The 15,286-nt window shown below is 46.3% G+C and overlaps 1 protein-coding gene across 5 annotated transcripts in view; it reads left to right on the top strand.

Moving 5' to 3' along the window:
• The window catches only part of LOC138286713 (zinc finger protein 282-like), an 81,610-nt gene that overhangs the window by 43,312 nt on the left and 23,012 nt on the right, over nt 1-15,286 (top strand). For 3 of the 5 annotated variants that reach the window (XM_069227218.1, XM_069227220.1, XM_069227222.1), the window contains exons 3-4: nt 4,280-4,390; nt 12,908-13,024. In XM_069227218.1, coding sequence (XP_069083319.1) covers nt 4,280-4,390; nt 12,908-13,024 — 228 coding nt within the window. The remainder of the gene's footprint in view (nt 1-4,279; nt 4,391-12,907; nt 13,025-15,286) is intronic. The other 2 variants (XM_069227219.1, XM_069227221.1) reach the window with 2 other exon arrangements.

Below are 15,286 nucleotides of genomic sequence, written 5' to 3'. Positions count from 1 at the left end.
TGCTTATCCACAACCTCTTTTAAACTGGCAGGGCAGTTAAGGGTCTCAACCATCATCCAGTGCTTCCAACAAGACCACAAGTAACTCAATGAACTCTCTCGGCATGACATGGCCCAGTTCAGCGTCTCTGCCTGGCTCTGGGGCACCATCTTTCTCTAATGACTGGAGCTGGTTACCCAGCGCATTGAGTATAGGATCAAGGCAACTATGATGGGACGGGCTAAATATCAGCAACAAAAAGGACAAGTCCAACCTTGCAATATGTTCCTGGAATATCATTGGGCTACTGGACAAACTGGAGGACAAGTGCCTACTCAACTACCTAACATCATTCCAGATAATAATGCTGCAAGAGACTTGGACAGAATCTCCACCTGCAATTACAGGATTTGTGAGCTATCATGTTCCGGCAACCAGGAGGGCTTGCTTTGTGCGCTTGAATGGTAGAATCATCACAAATCTCAGTTCAACAATGAAGGCGCGCCATCATACGTCTGCAGCAACGTGTAGCAACGTGTAGTTCTTCTTACTGTGACCCAAGGCCCCTCCACCCTTCATCTAGCCCTAATGAATATCTATATCCCACCGGGAAAAACTCGCAAACTAGAAGCTGCATGTCAACTGAAAGAGAATATAGAAGAATTACTCAATAATGCTCCATGCCCCCAACTGAACCTCAGATGTGATTTCAACATGAACCTGTTGGGATCTGATCCTTCTGATGAAGCCAATGGCGCAGAACCTTCTTTGACAGATACCGGACCAAGCTCTACCTGGGTCTTGTAAGGGGGACAAGCCAGGGAAACAACTCCTAAAAGATCTTGAAGCAATGGGACTCCAATCTGCCAACGGCCGCTACTGCACGGATCAACCCGCATCATTCACATTTTTCAACCAAAAAGCATGATCAATAATAGACTTTGCAATTTTATCCTTACCCCTGTTCAGCCGAATTTTGAAATTTCAGGTAACAAGCAGAGCGGAGAGTGACCACTTACCGCAAGAGCTGCATTTTACTCACCTAATTGAACATCATAAACCTGAACATGAATGGACACATTGCAGCAAGCCATATATATATCTAATGGGAGGCGAATTAAGTGGTCCTCCAAGACCACTCCTGCGCTGACAAAGACAGCCAAGCGAATATGGTCCCTTAAATGGAATCTCACAGACCCTGAGCAAGCACCACAAACAACCTGGGATGAGTTTGTAGTAGAGATTTTGGCATCCTACCATCAGCAGCTCCAAGGAACAAGACCCCACGTCTTACACAGCCCCTCACCAAGGAGGTACACAAAGACACTTAAACAGAACTTAAACTCCGCCCTCTGCTGTCTTCAGAAAGAACCTAGGAACGAAGCCCTGCGAGCACTGGTATCTACCTCCAGGGAGGCCTATAGAGGCCACCTTTGGTCACATTAAAGAGACAAGGCAGCCATGCTAGCAGCAAAACTCTTGCACGCATCAAAGACAAATCGGCATGCACAGTTCTGGAGGCTCATAAACAGCCTAAGCTCCATAACACACTCCCCCACCATGAGTAATATCTCTGAGCCCACCTGGTATCAGTTTCTCTCACACCATTTTGGCCTTTCGACTAAACGCAATGTAGGCGAGGCAAAAGCATCAACCTGTACTGCCACCTGCTCTCCAAAACAACAACAGCAGTTTTTTGGTTCCCCTTGAAACAGTGGAGATGAGAATTACTAAGTGCCGGAGCGAGGGAGCACCGGGTCCCAATGGTATCCCAGCTGCCCTGTACAAAGAGGACCCAGATTTCTGGGCAAAACATCTTTCAACACTCTATAATTGCATTCTTGTAACCAACATCATCCCGCAAGCATGGAGAGGCTCAACTATCCACCCCATCTATAAAGGGGGTGTGACTAACGATCCAGCAAATTTCCAATTAATAACACTCCTAGATGTCGAATCAAAAATCTTTGCAGGAATTCTCTTAGAAGAGCTTGAAACCTGGGCTAATGCTAACAACCTGATCCCGTCCAAACTGGATTCTCCAAAGGGGTGGGCACAACTGCCAACCTCATGGCCGTCGCAGTATTATTTGACCAATGCCAACGTGCCAAGAAGCCCCTCTTTCTTTCATTTACAGACTACAAAGCTGCATTTGATCGAGTAGAAAGAGGGAAACTCTGGTTTAAGCATGCAAGTTGGGGCATTCCCCCCCAGTTGCTAAAAGCAATAGTCCTTCTCTACACAGATACTTGGGTGAGGGTCAAACTGGGTGGTGGGACGCACCTTTCCAGGAAAATTCCCACTCTTCAGGGTCTGCGCCAGGGATGTGTGCTTGCACCCCTTCTCTTCAATTTATTTTTGGCTGACCTACCGGCAGAACTGGACAAGGTGAACTCACATTCACCAAGGTTGGGGCACACTGCCATGACAAGCTAGCTGTATGCCAACAATCTCATCCTTTTCAGCCACACTTGAATAGGCCTGCAGAGGCTACTTAATGCAACAGCTGAATTCTCTGGAAAAAATGCTCTCCTTACTAATTTGAATACATCAAAAATCATGCCCTTTAAGACGACTGGGCGGATGTGACATCAGTGGTACTTGGGTAGCCACAAGGTTGAAGTAGTGCGCAAATAGAAATACATAGAAGTTCTTCTTGACAGCAATGGCTCCTTCAAACCCCATCTGAAGTCGCTCAGTCGTAAATCCACGTTGCTTGCATTCGCCTTCAACAGCGTTAAAAAAGCAACTGGTTCTTCAACCTATCTGCCGTTATTAAAGGTCATTCAAGCCAAATTAATACCAACATTCACATATGGCTCAAAATTCTAAGAGGCCGCGGCGACGACCACTTGAACAAAATGATCACTAAGCTCTTCAAGAGGGTGTTTACCAAATTATGTTTCACCGGCCCAAGTTCGCCTAGAACTTGGCGTGGTAAGGCAGTCTCTAGAGAGGAAAGGGGCGTTTATCAACCTAAGCCATAAGCTCAAGGTAGCAAAAGAAGTCTCACTAAGCTCTCTTATTTGGGTGGAATTGACTTCAGATACAACTTCAGCGTTCTGCCGCTACCATGAGTCCTCCTTGACAACACTGGGCCTGAAAGATCAACTACTCCAACTCAGCTCACAACAGCTTGTCAAACATGCAACAAAAGTAAGCGCTAAGTCTCTCTCACATCTTCAGGACAAAGAGGCTTTATCGAAATGAACCCACGCCTGGTTGGTGCTATCATCATATGGCTCTCTAATCCCACAACTATATCTGCAAGCAGCAATTAATCCACGGACTAAAACAGCCTTTATGAAATATCGAATGGGCTGCCTTCCAATATATGACGAGAGTCAGCATGACTGACACCTGTTGGTTGTGCGGGCAGGCCCCGGAAACGCTAATCCATCAGATATGCCTATGCAATGGCACCACGACAGATCGGCGATACTGGTAGGCTTCAAAGGGGACGACGTACAGCACAGCTGCAGACTGGCTACATTCTTGGATAAATTAGAACGCCTTCTTCAAGAGACTGAATAAGCGAGGCCAATGTGCACAATCAGTCTGCAAGCAACATCGTAGCAATCCGTAACTTAGTTGAAACATTTTAACCCAATCTGATTTTATTACTGTATTTATGACTTCCTGTTTCTTTAAAGTTTTTTTTATTGTTCTCCCTTCTTTTTTCTTCTTCTTTTCTCCTTTCTTTTTCTCTCTTTTCTCCTTTCTTTTTCTCTCTTTTCTTTGTGTAATGGTTTTTATTGACTGAACACGTGTTCAAATAAAATACAAAAATACACTCACTTCCAATGCCAGTTTTGCCCCATTTATTGGACTTTTACATTAAGTCTATTGCACCTTTGGAATCACATGGAGATATTCTGTTATAAATTGATGTTTATGTTAAGTAGTGGTTATTATGTTTTGTTTTTAGCCCTGATGAATTCGTGAATGGAACAAAACACATGTTGGCTAAGTGGTGTTTTCAACAACAATAACCCTCCTTGAGTTGACAAGCTTGAGCAGCGAAGTTCTGGAACATTTATTTCAAGATACAATATACGCTTGAATGTGTGCTGGAGGCTAATAGGTGGAATTAGTGTATAAGTCAGAAAATGAGAACAGGATTCCTAATAATATGCGTTTTGGGTATGAAAACAAACTTGATCGATAATCTTTGAGTTTAGATTAATCACGCCGGGTAATTCCTGTCATTGTCCTGTACGATTCTTCATCATACGCCATTCACACTGAAGTATCTCTGCACATACTTCATAGTAACACCTTTTTTCACTTGTCATACTAGGTCCTCTGATTGTGACTACTGTCTTTTCATTAAGAGCTGGTGAAAAAGAAGATCTACGCCCTCTTGCCACGCAAGAGTCGGAGGGAATGCCCACGGATAATCATTCCCCAGGTGAGTACAGAAGCGCTGTAGTGGAGAGCGCTCCTACTGGTTCGGAGCGCAGAGGATCATTGGGAATGGTTTATTTATTACTGGATATTGATCCCACTTCAATATATTCACTACGCCATTTACTGTTCGGTATTATGCACCATTAACAATTGTGTGTTCTTAATTCGGATCTGACAACAAAAGGTGGGTTGTCCTCCCTCCCAGCTGTCCTGCATCCACACTGCACCCTTTAAGAAATACTGACTCCACTTTACAGGCCCGAGAGCATTACTAAGGGCCACCCTAGTTGGAGCAGGTAGGATTAGCCCTCAGTCTTTCGTCCAGGATAGTGTGAACTAGATTAGCGGGTAGTCTGTGGTGTCCTGCAGGTGTATAGTGGCATGCACTCTGCACAAGTGTACACTAGCAGTGCCAACTAGAGAAGCTGTGGTTCCACTCCTAACTCTGTACCCCAGCGCCTGGCAAGCGCAGACCTGATTCAGGGGGCCACAGAAGGTGTTTTTTACCCACACCATTCTCGGACACGTCATCTTTTTACAATCACTTGCAAGAACAGAACATTCTCTAGAGGTCAGCTCAGATATAATATATGGTGGGCCACCCTGTGCCTCCGGCTCTGCTTCTAAAGCCTTGTGGCTCCTCTGTGGCTCACTCCCTTGTGGGGACCACCATGCAGGCTTTAACAGGGCCTTTCTCTTGGTTCTCCTGATCTGCACCCTACTCCCCAACTCCTTCCATCCTAGGGCAGTTCATCTCCAGAGTCCTAGTCCAGTTCTTGGACTTGAGAGAAAGATAGGGGATTGTTTCAGGCAAACTCATGTTATATTACGCAGATGCCCTCTGGTTGCCAGGTGTGGCTTTGCCCATCACAAAGGTTGGGGGGAGGGGGTGGTTGGATGTGACCTTGGTTAATGTAGCAGTTCAAAACCGCCTTGGAAAAAAGCATTCTGCCAGCTTGCAGACCTTTCCTGGGTGTCTAGGAAACCTTTGTAGGCAAGAAAGGCAAGTGCTGAGACCCGGGGCAAGAGCAGCGCGTGTGAGATGAAACCTTGGCAGTAAGGATGTCAGGAAGAGGCGAATGGTTGCAGCTGGCAGCAGGACCGAGAGTAGGCTCGTCCAGGTGAGCGGGGGAACGCTCTCAGCAAGACAGAAGTAGGCTCGTAGACTGGATATGCTCGATAATGAAGAAGGGTCAGTTCAGCTGGGACAGAGGAATTTACTGGAACTTAAAGATGTCAAGGAGAACAGAGGAACGGGAGCAGCGCTTCCGGCAAGAGGAACTGGATGAACAGGGAGTCTGGTATTAGCCGTAGAAGTGGTGTAGATGAGAGAGAACCCCTTTTTCGGTCACGCCTACCAGAAAATACAAGCTGTCTGCTTGAAAAATACCCTTTGTGGGTTTACCAAGACCTTGCCTTTTCTTTTCTGCAAACACTCAATGAGAGTGCATGTGTTTTCTTGCTCTCTCTCGTGTGCTGCTTCTCTGGATTTTAGAGTATTACAAAATGGGGAATATGTCTTTATTAGATCATTCTCCCCTACTGTTGCTTACATGGCGTATATAGAATGGTGGAGCAAAGGTGGCGCAGATGTTCTTTCCCTAGTTAAAACGCAGGGGAATTCATCTTTTAACCAGATATGGCCATCCTTTGCGGACCTGAGTCATCGCTCTTTTCATATAACAGGAAGAGGACTGATTCAAAAGCACAAGCAATCCAGGAACCAGGCTGTACCTTCCACGAGGGCTTTAATCCCAAACAAACATATGTTCACATTCCCATTTGCTGCCTTTAACTCGTCTCCAAGTTGGGCGCGCAGCAGTGCATGAAAAGCACCACCTTTTGCTAAGTAGCACCAGATTGTCCCCAAACGTTAACGTATTAAAAGTTTTTTCTTTAAAGTGTGTTTTATCTTTGAACCTAAATACAAGAACACATGAGAACTGTAAAACACCCTGAATGTCCAGCAAGAAGATGGGCAGCCCTGGATCCAGAGTGGACTGAGCCAGCAGTGTCACACACTGTCTGTAGCTCGCCCCTACAAGCCTCTGCCCCCATCTGCTTCCTTCCCTCTGACCCCTGCCTCTCCCTCTGCCCTTACCAGGCTCCCACACAGCCAGGTCCCAGCATGGCTGTTCGTTCTCTGCTCGAAGTTTACTTTGTCCTTGGGACAAGTAGGCCCAACCCCCTGCAGCACAAACCCTTTGGCTGCCTGTTTACAGAGAGTGGAATTCTCTGCAGTTGAGGTAATGTGTTTCCAAAAGATAATGCTGTTCGAACTTGTATTTATGGTTCATTATTTGAAAGCCTTCATTATTAGGGTGAGTGCTGTAAATAAATGTTTTAAGGTCACACTTCACTACTGACGTTGGTTCCAGTACAAAAAAAAACAAAAACCTGTACACACATGTTTGAAAAGTTTAGGCTAAGAGGCTAAGTATAATGCTCCCAGAATGCTCTCTGATTATATGCAAATGGAGTGTCATTTAGTAAAATGTGTTGATGCATGCTAGTATTTCCCAAAAATATTTCTAATGGAAAATCAGTGTAACCATTTTCAACACGATTATGGGAAGCATGAAAATAAACAAACACTGACAAAGCCAACTGATCTGACATATTTTTATAAGTCTTTTAGTTTCATCAATGCGTGTCTTGTTTTGACATGGCTTTTGTAACACTTTATTGTTGTGGGAGCTACCAGGCCCTCAACATTGTAACAAACATTGGCAAAACACCCCAAAAAGTTTTTGAACTCTTAAAGCACACGTTGCCACCAGCGGCATAACAAAGGCCCCGCAGCCGCCCTCCAGGGGGCCCCTTCAGCAAAGCACCTGCCCTGAGTGAGTCTGGAGAGGGGGCTCCTCCATGTTCTTTGCAAAGGGGCACCCTCTAGTTTCGTTACGTCACTGATTGCCACTGTAGTTCCTGACACTGAACAAAACTACTTTGTGTGGCAATATGCTCCTTGTGGAAGAGCAGAATGCGATCACTCACAGTAAAGCCAGCCGAAAGAGAGAGAAATAGAAGTTTAATAACAACAAAATGTCTTTGTTAACACCAGACCTAATTAGGGACCAAGACCCACATGTAGGTAGCTTTTTGCATGTCGCAAACAGCGACTTTCGCTGTTTGCGACATACAAAAAGCACATTGCGATGCACAAACCCAGTTTTGCGATTCAGTAACCAAGTTACCAAATCACAAAACAGGTTTGCGACTCGCAATTAGTAAGGGGTGTTCCCTTCCTAATTGCAACTCGCAGTGCAATGTAGGATTGTTTTGTGACCGCGGGCGCAAACCAATCGCAGTTTGCACCCATTTCAAATGGGTGCTAACACTTTCGCAAAAGGGAAGGGATCCCCATGGGACCCCTTCCCCATTGTGAATGTCACTGTAAACATTTTTTCAGAGCGGGCAGTGGTCCTGCGGACCACTGCCTGCTCTGAAAAAATGAAACGAAAACGTTTCATTTTTCTTTTTTGTTATGCATCTCGTTTTCCTTTAAGGAAAACGGGCTGCATTACAAAAAAAACCAAAAAAAACTGCTTTATTGAAAAGCAGTCACAGACATGGTGGTCTGCTGTCTCCAGCAGGCCACCATTCGCGAGGGGGTCGCAAATTGCGACCCACCTCATGATTATTCATGAGGTGGGCATTTGCGAAGCACAGATGGTGTCAAGGACACCATCCTACATTTGGATTTGCGACTCGCAATTTGCAGGTCACAAATCTGAACCTACCTACATGTGGCCCCAAATTCTTAAAGAAAGTCACAAAAGTGCACCCATGGTATATGTCGTACCCCTATAAAATATTTGTGAACTGTATTTTAGCATGGGTAAATACGATGTGTAGATTTGCTCATGTGAAAATCTATTGAGCATTTGCAAGTTCATTTTCCCTCCAGCCACTTTCTTCCCAACCCTGGAAGAAGTTCTAATTCTGCCATTGTCAGGAGTAAATGTCCAACCTTTCTTATTATGGGAAAATATTAGAGAGAAGCTGGTAAAAATCTTTAAAACATGCAGGTTAGTAGGTTTTCAGACTCAAAGGCATTCCAACCCTGGAACTATTGCTTACTGCTTCCTCCAGCCCCAGTATGCAGATCTGCAGAAAGGTGGCAAAATAAGGAAATTGCTACAGTAGGGATTGAAACTCCAAGTATTCAAGCCCTACTATGGTAGTAGCCCTGGCATAATCAGAGAGGCTATTAATTGCTGCCATAATTTGTCGCCACACTACATGGCACCAAAGGGACAAGTAGATCTTTTTACAGGACAAGTAGATTTAAGAAGCAACCTGTCCCCTGGACAAGTAGATTATTTTAATAAATTCCACACCCCTGAACTATCAGAAGGCACCGGGCATCTGATCCCTCAGATGGCAAAGACCACTCAGGGCAGAGACCACGCAACTATCACAAGGCACCGGGCATCTGATCCCTCGGGTGGCAGAGACCGCGCAACTATCAGAAGACACCGGGCATCTGATCCCTCTGGTGGCAGAGACCGCGCAACTATCAGATCCCTCGGGTGGCAGAGACCGCGCAACTATCAGAAGGCACCGGGCATCTGATCCCTCGGGTGGCAGAGACCGCGCAACTATCAGAAGGCACCGGGCATCTGATCCCTCGGGTGGCAGAGACCGCACAACTATCAGAAGGCACTGGGCATCTGATCCCTCGGGTGGCAGAGACCGCACAACTATCAGAAGGCACTGGGCATCTGATCTCTCGGGTGGCAGAGACCGCGCAACTATCACAAGGCACCGGGCATCTGATCCCTCAGATGGCAGAGACCACTCAGGGCAGAGACCACGCAACTATCAGAAGGCACCTAGCATCTGATCCCTCGGGTGGCAGAGACCGCGCAACTATCAGAAGACACCGGGCATCTGATCCCTCGGGTGGCAGAGACCGCGCAACTATCAGATCCCTCGGGTGGCAGAGACCGCGCAACTATCAGAAGACACCGGGCATCGGATCCCTCAGGTGGCAGAGACCGCGCAACTATCAGAAGACACCGGGCATCTGATCCCTCGGGTGGCAGAGACCGCGCAACTATCAGATCCCTCGGGTGGCAGAGACCGCGCAACTATCAGATCCCTCGGGTGGCAGAGACCGCGCAACTATCAGAAGACACCGGGCATCTGATACCTCGGGTGGCAGAGACCGCGCAACTATCAGATCCCTCGGGTGGCAGAGACCGCGCAACTATCAGAAGACACCGGGCATCGGATCCCTCGGGTGGCAGAGACCGCGCAACTATCAGAAGACACCGGGCATCTGATCCCTCGGGTGGCAGAGACCGCGCAACTATCAGATCCCTCGGGCATCAGAAGGCACTGGGCATCTGATCCCTCGGGTGATGAAAGCTTCAACCTCAAACCTTAGTATTCACCCCACACTGAGCGCTCAAGACTACAAGACAAGTGCACGGATAGGCGCCTTGTGACCTCCTTCGACTCTTGGCCCCCCTTTCTGAGTTACTGAAGGAGGGAGAGGAAGAAGAGGGCAGCAGGAACACCCCTTCCACAACAGCATAGCACACGTCAGCCCAGGCTAGTGCCACCCCTGCCTCTCACTGAGCTCAGCTCCAAGTGCCTTCCTCGCAAAGTTGTTTTTCCCCACTTTGCTGATGTTGTATCCCCCCCCAACCAAGTGCACCTCAAAATTAAACCAAGTCATCACAAAACATGTTTGTCCAGGAAAAATCACGTTGCATTCTATTAGCTGTGTGATTTTTGTACACGTTGTTCAGAGCGCGTTCTTAGGAATTATAATACCCCTGTGTCCAGGTCATGTATGCGCCTTATAACGCTGGTGCCTTTCTTACCTGTCGCTGCTTTTGGTTCTCTTTTGGTGAAAGGTGGGGGCACTAAATGTTTTTAAATTGGGAAGATCGTTGCTCCTGACTTTCAAAGCAGTTCAGTATGAGTCATACCAGCAGCTCTATTTTCGTATTTCTCAAATTCGAGACTTCTTACAATGGAGTTCCTTGTAGTTAGACAAAAACATTCTTATGGGGGTGCCAGTGTGTCTAGATGCATGCCTAGGTAGCTTTGTCCATACAGCACCCCAAAGCAAACAAACACCAGCAGAACCACTAAGCAAGTACCTGCATATTAAAGATGAGACCTGTTGGCTTTGACAGTACTTGTTGTATGAAGTAGCCAGAAAAGATAGCATTTCCGTGACCAGGGCATGTGCGTGAGAAGGTGCACATTTTAGGCATGTGTTGAGTGTAAGCACTGCCCCTCGCCCCATGTATGCACATGATGCTTGGCTACTGCTGTGCTGGTGAGAGAGGCTGCAACTTGCCATCTTGTGGTGTATGGGGGTGGCTGCGCAGAGAGGGCGGCTGGCTGCAGGGCTTGGAGACGTCCACCTGTCAGGATCCCAAAGAAAGCACTATTCAAGTTGTCAAAGCCAAATGGAAGGACAAAATTCATGGTGAAGGCAAACCACAGTCATTTGCAAGTACTCACTGTGTGTCCTTTGTCGGACAGCAGTTACTTTGCCCACATTTTAAAGGTCACAAGGTACTTGTGTAGTGGGTGCACATACAGTATACTGTCCACACTCCATGGAGGAAATGAAGGACCTCAAACATGGGGGACTGCAGAGGTAATACACACAAGAGAAAAAGAGGCGTGCTCTTCCTAATGCCCTATTATCAAATGCTGTCAGCCTCCTCCGTGCCTTATATGAGAGAGTAGCCACCCTTGAAATTACCAACACGTATCGCGTACCACAGGCATCCTTCAGATTGTCAAATCTGCTGGTAGATAAACACACAGCAGTCTAACTTTGCTGCTTTAGATTAAGCAACAAAAAGAACAAATGATGGACGGAATGCAAAAGAAATCAAACATTCACCACCAGTCACAGATCCAGGTTAGATCCATTGTTCTTTTGCTCACCATACCACTTCAGTTTGGACCCAGCCATATGTTAATCAGCCTTGATCCTGTTCCCCATGGGAACAGTCCATCCCGAACTGCCAGACCAGGTCCTCCCTGTACCAGAAACAAGCATCCTGGGACCGGTTTCGGGGAATCACCCCTCCTCAGCCAGGATTAGCTGCTTTAGATTAACCAGCAGCATATCTTCTGCCATCAGCTCTCCATAAGGTGTACCAGGATGACCCTGTTGGATATAATTTCCCCTTCACTCCTGGATCCTCCTCTGGGAGAATCAAGTGTGTTATAAAAAGAATATTCCTCATTTGTAGTCTCAGGACTGCCTCAGGGTCGGATTTCAGCTGATGGTACTCTGAGGTGACTTGGTTGTTGATTCACATTACTGGGGATTTAGTAAAACTGTTTTCAGTAAGAGTATTAGGAATGCAAACCATTGCTTTGTGGAAGTGGCTTTAATGCCAAATGTCTTACCAATAAGAGTGTCCTGTCCTCATTGCCCTCGGGCCCTCAGTAAGGATCTCCTTTGCACTGTTTTCCCATCCAGCCTGAGCCAGTGTTGTAGTTGCGGAGGTCACTTTTCACAGCATGTGCTACTGAAACAAAAACTACAACCTGAGCAGGATTTCTGTAGCAGCAAATGAGCCTGTGTTGGGCAGGACAGCTGCAGGACTTGATCTGAAGCGGTTTAGGATGTCCTGATGCCTCAGACTGTGTCAGCTTCCAGTTCTGCTCCTTTTTCTAAACTTGTCTTTATTGTATGACAGTGCAGCGTATCACATATACATCGCATAGAGAGTGGAGGCATTTACAATACGCGGTGGAACAGATCATGGGAACTACTAGTCGGAGCCGGTGTGCAGCATAACAGCCAGTTAGCTGGAGTGTAGGGACCCCCATAGGACCTACCCGGATATATCCAACCACACGGCCCATCCTTATATCTAGTGAACGTGGACCCAAGGGGCGGTCATGTGTTGTTAACAGTCTTACGATCAACATTACTGTCCTGAATCTGGCTTAGGCCGCATAAGGGGCACCATTAGGGTTCATTGTAGGGGAGATATTGGTACGCAGTTTAAGGTATCTTTGGGGTTTCCATTTTCCTGTCTTGATTATCCTACTGTTGTGAAATATTGACAACCTGTGTTCTGTCTCCTGGGGCCTAACTTTGGGCTCCGTTATTGATGTTGTATCAAATGTAAGGCTCAGAACAAGGGTTATGACAATAAAAAGACCTTTTAAAAAAATTACTGTCCTGAAATAGCAGAACTTTTCAAGCATTTACTTGAACAGGATACGATTAACGAAGCACGGCCGCGGCATGCCAGTGAGTGTTATCTGTCCTCAGCTTGTGCACAGAGGGGGGACTGTGTGGGATCAGGGAAGAGGGTGTCTGCATTCTCGTCGTGGGAAGAGCTCGGTGGTGAGCAGCATGCAGCCCCCACCCTTCCCTTCCCCGGGAGCGGAAGCCCACCCTGACTTTAATTCTACATCTAAAAGAAAAAAAGCCTTTCTTCACTAACGCACAAAACATAAGCAGCCAAATGGACTGCTTCGTGTAAAAATAAATGACATTTTGTGTGTCTTCTCTCAGCAGGTGGTGTAGTTGCCAACTCTGACGCGCCATTCTGCACGAAACGCGAAAGAAGCCATTATCGGAGGACACCTCAAGGCGCTGGTCTTAGAACCAGCGATGATTATTTCAGCACAGGTCAGGCAGAAGTGTTGCAATGTTTACAATAAAAATGTTCAAGTTTGTTTTGTCCTGTTATAAACATCACAGGAGCTCGAAGTAAAGTGTAAATATACTATCCTCTGCTTTTCAATGACACATCGTCATTCTGTATACCAAAAACAACTCGCTTTCACTTTCAGTGCGTCAAGTAATTAGAGTTGGTGGGTTTTAAGTGGCTTGTAGGGGTCAACCTGGCTCCAGTTGCTAATTCTGTGTAAAGTGCCAAGATGCAACCCTGCCCTTGTCTGCACCTTAACAAATGAATAACCAAAACAAGGCTTCCAAAAAGACCCCCCACACTCCTGGAGTGTCGCCCCAGATTAGAAGGTCAGCTTCCTTATTCACCACCCGCAGCTCCTGGCCCATGTTTGCGGAAATACTATCTCGATCTAACTTTGGTGTTATTAGCAATCTAGATTTGATTGTAGTATTTATATAGCATTCTTTCCTACCCCTGATCAGGACTCCATACACTATAAATGTGCTTCTACTGATTCATTCACCAACTCGCTCCCCTTGTAGAGCTTGAGGCTTGCTTTAGGATAGGCACTATAGAGGTGCATCTCTATCGATCACTCACACACTCTTTCGCTTCCACTTGTAAACATCAGTGCTTGCTATAGGATAGGTACTAAGGGGGGTCCCGGTAGCAATCATTCATTCATTCATCCTTTTGCCCATTCACTCACTTTCCTTGTAGAGACTAAAGATTGTAGGGGACAATCACCACCGATTCAAGAAGAGAATTTAAAGAGCCGCACACAGGTCCTGACTTGTGCTTTCCCTCAAGTGATGCTCAACCTGGACCACCAAGAGTCAATACATCTTTAATCCCCTGGGCGAAAACTCAGCACCAAACAAAAGAATCCTTGTGCCGCTGTGTAGAGAGGAGTGAGGGTCTTGAGATGGACCTCGACGATAAAGTAGCTCCCACCATAAACGTCTGTGGGCCTCAATCTTTAGATTTCATGGAGCGACATAATTGTATGTTCTAGGACACCGTGTCCAACACAAGCTGTGGAGCAGGTATTTGACCTGCGCCCTTACAGTCCACTGCTTGTTGTGTCCGATTATAAAGTTAAAAGTCAGATTAAATGTGCTGCCATGTCTTTGGTTGGTTCATTAAAAGTGTTCTCTATTTACTGCATTATATTGATATCAGCTTACAGATCATTATAGCCAGCCCCTGCTCAGGTGTAAAACACATTGTTTTGTGAATTTGTGCATGAGTCACTATCTAAAGTTATCTACTGAAGACCTAGGTCTTCACATAATCTTAAAATAACATCTGAGAAACCACAATGTGCATATAAACCTCCATTCTTTATTTCTTATTACAAATATGTTTTTACATTGGAACACACCTGTAAGTAGATAATTATGTTACTATGTGTAATAACTTATTACAGCCAAGTAGTGATAATCTTCACAGCACTGCAGAGGGCATGTTGTCCTTCATAAGCGCTGACAGAAAGTGTGTGTGGCCACACAATCACACTCTGAAAATAAAAATAAAAGTGAAAAGTCTACTAGAGCTCAGAGGATAGCTCTGGGCGTCTGTGAACCACGTCACTCAGAGGCTGGGAAGAAGGTGGACACTGTCCGTACAAGCCACTTGTCTGCAGAAAGATCTCTTCTTGTGACAGACAGCTGAACCAGTCAAGGCATTGAACTGAGTACTCAGCAAGAACACATTGCACAGCGCACCGGGAGGCAGGTTGTTTGCAGTAGTTTTAATTGTTTTTCTTGTGTCAATAACCACATTTATTCTCAGGGAATACTAGTTTTCTGTAACTTGTATTTAGTTCCACATACAATGTCACGTTCAGTATCTTCATTGCAGCTCAAGACCACTTGTATGTTATGTAAGAGGGAAAGCGACACAAAACATTTCAAGGACACAGCTAAGGCAGCAGTGGTGAAATGCTGTGAGGAATGACATATCCCCAAGGACTGATTACTGGATAGTGCAAGTGACCTCAGAGTTATGCAAACTTGCAAAGGCCCTTAGCCTGTGGCCATGGCTCAAAAGTGCACGCACCCGTGATTCAAGTCCCTCAGCAGCAGACGTGGCAATCATGCATGTGGGCGTAGAGCTTTGGAATGTCACTGAATGTGACCCAGGGCAGGGTTTGTGGTCTGGAGGGACACCTGAGGAGCACCCTGCTTTCACCGACCACGACTACTCCTAGTTAACTGGGCTGCTGAGGACTCACAGTGGGGGCAGCGACAGATTGT

The sequence above is a fragment of the Pleurodeles waltl genome, chromosome 3_2, assembly GCF_031143425.1.
Source record: "Pleurodeles waltl isolate 20211129_DDA chromosome 3_2, aPleWal1.hap1.20221129, whole genome shotgun sequence".
Taxonomy (NCBI): domain Eukaryota; kingdom Metazoa; phylum Chordata; class Amphibia; order Caudata; family Salamandridae; genus Pleurodeles; species Pleurodeles waltl.
Note: the sequence above shows the minus strand (reverse complement) of the source record. Positions and strands in the feature narration are given on the sequence as shown.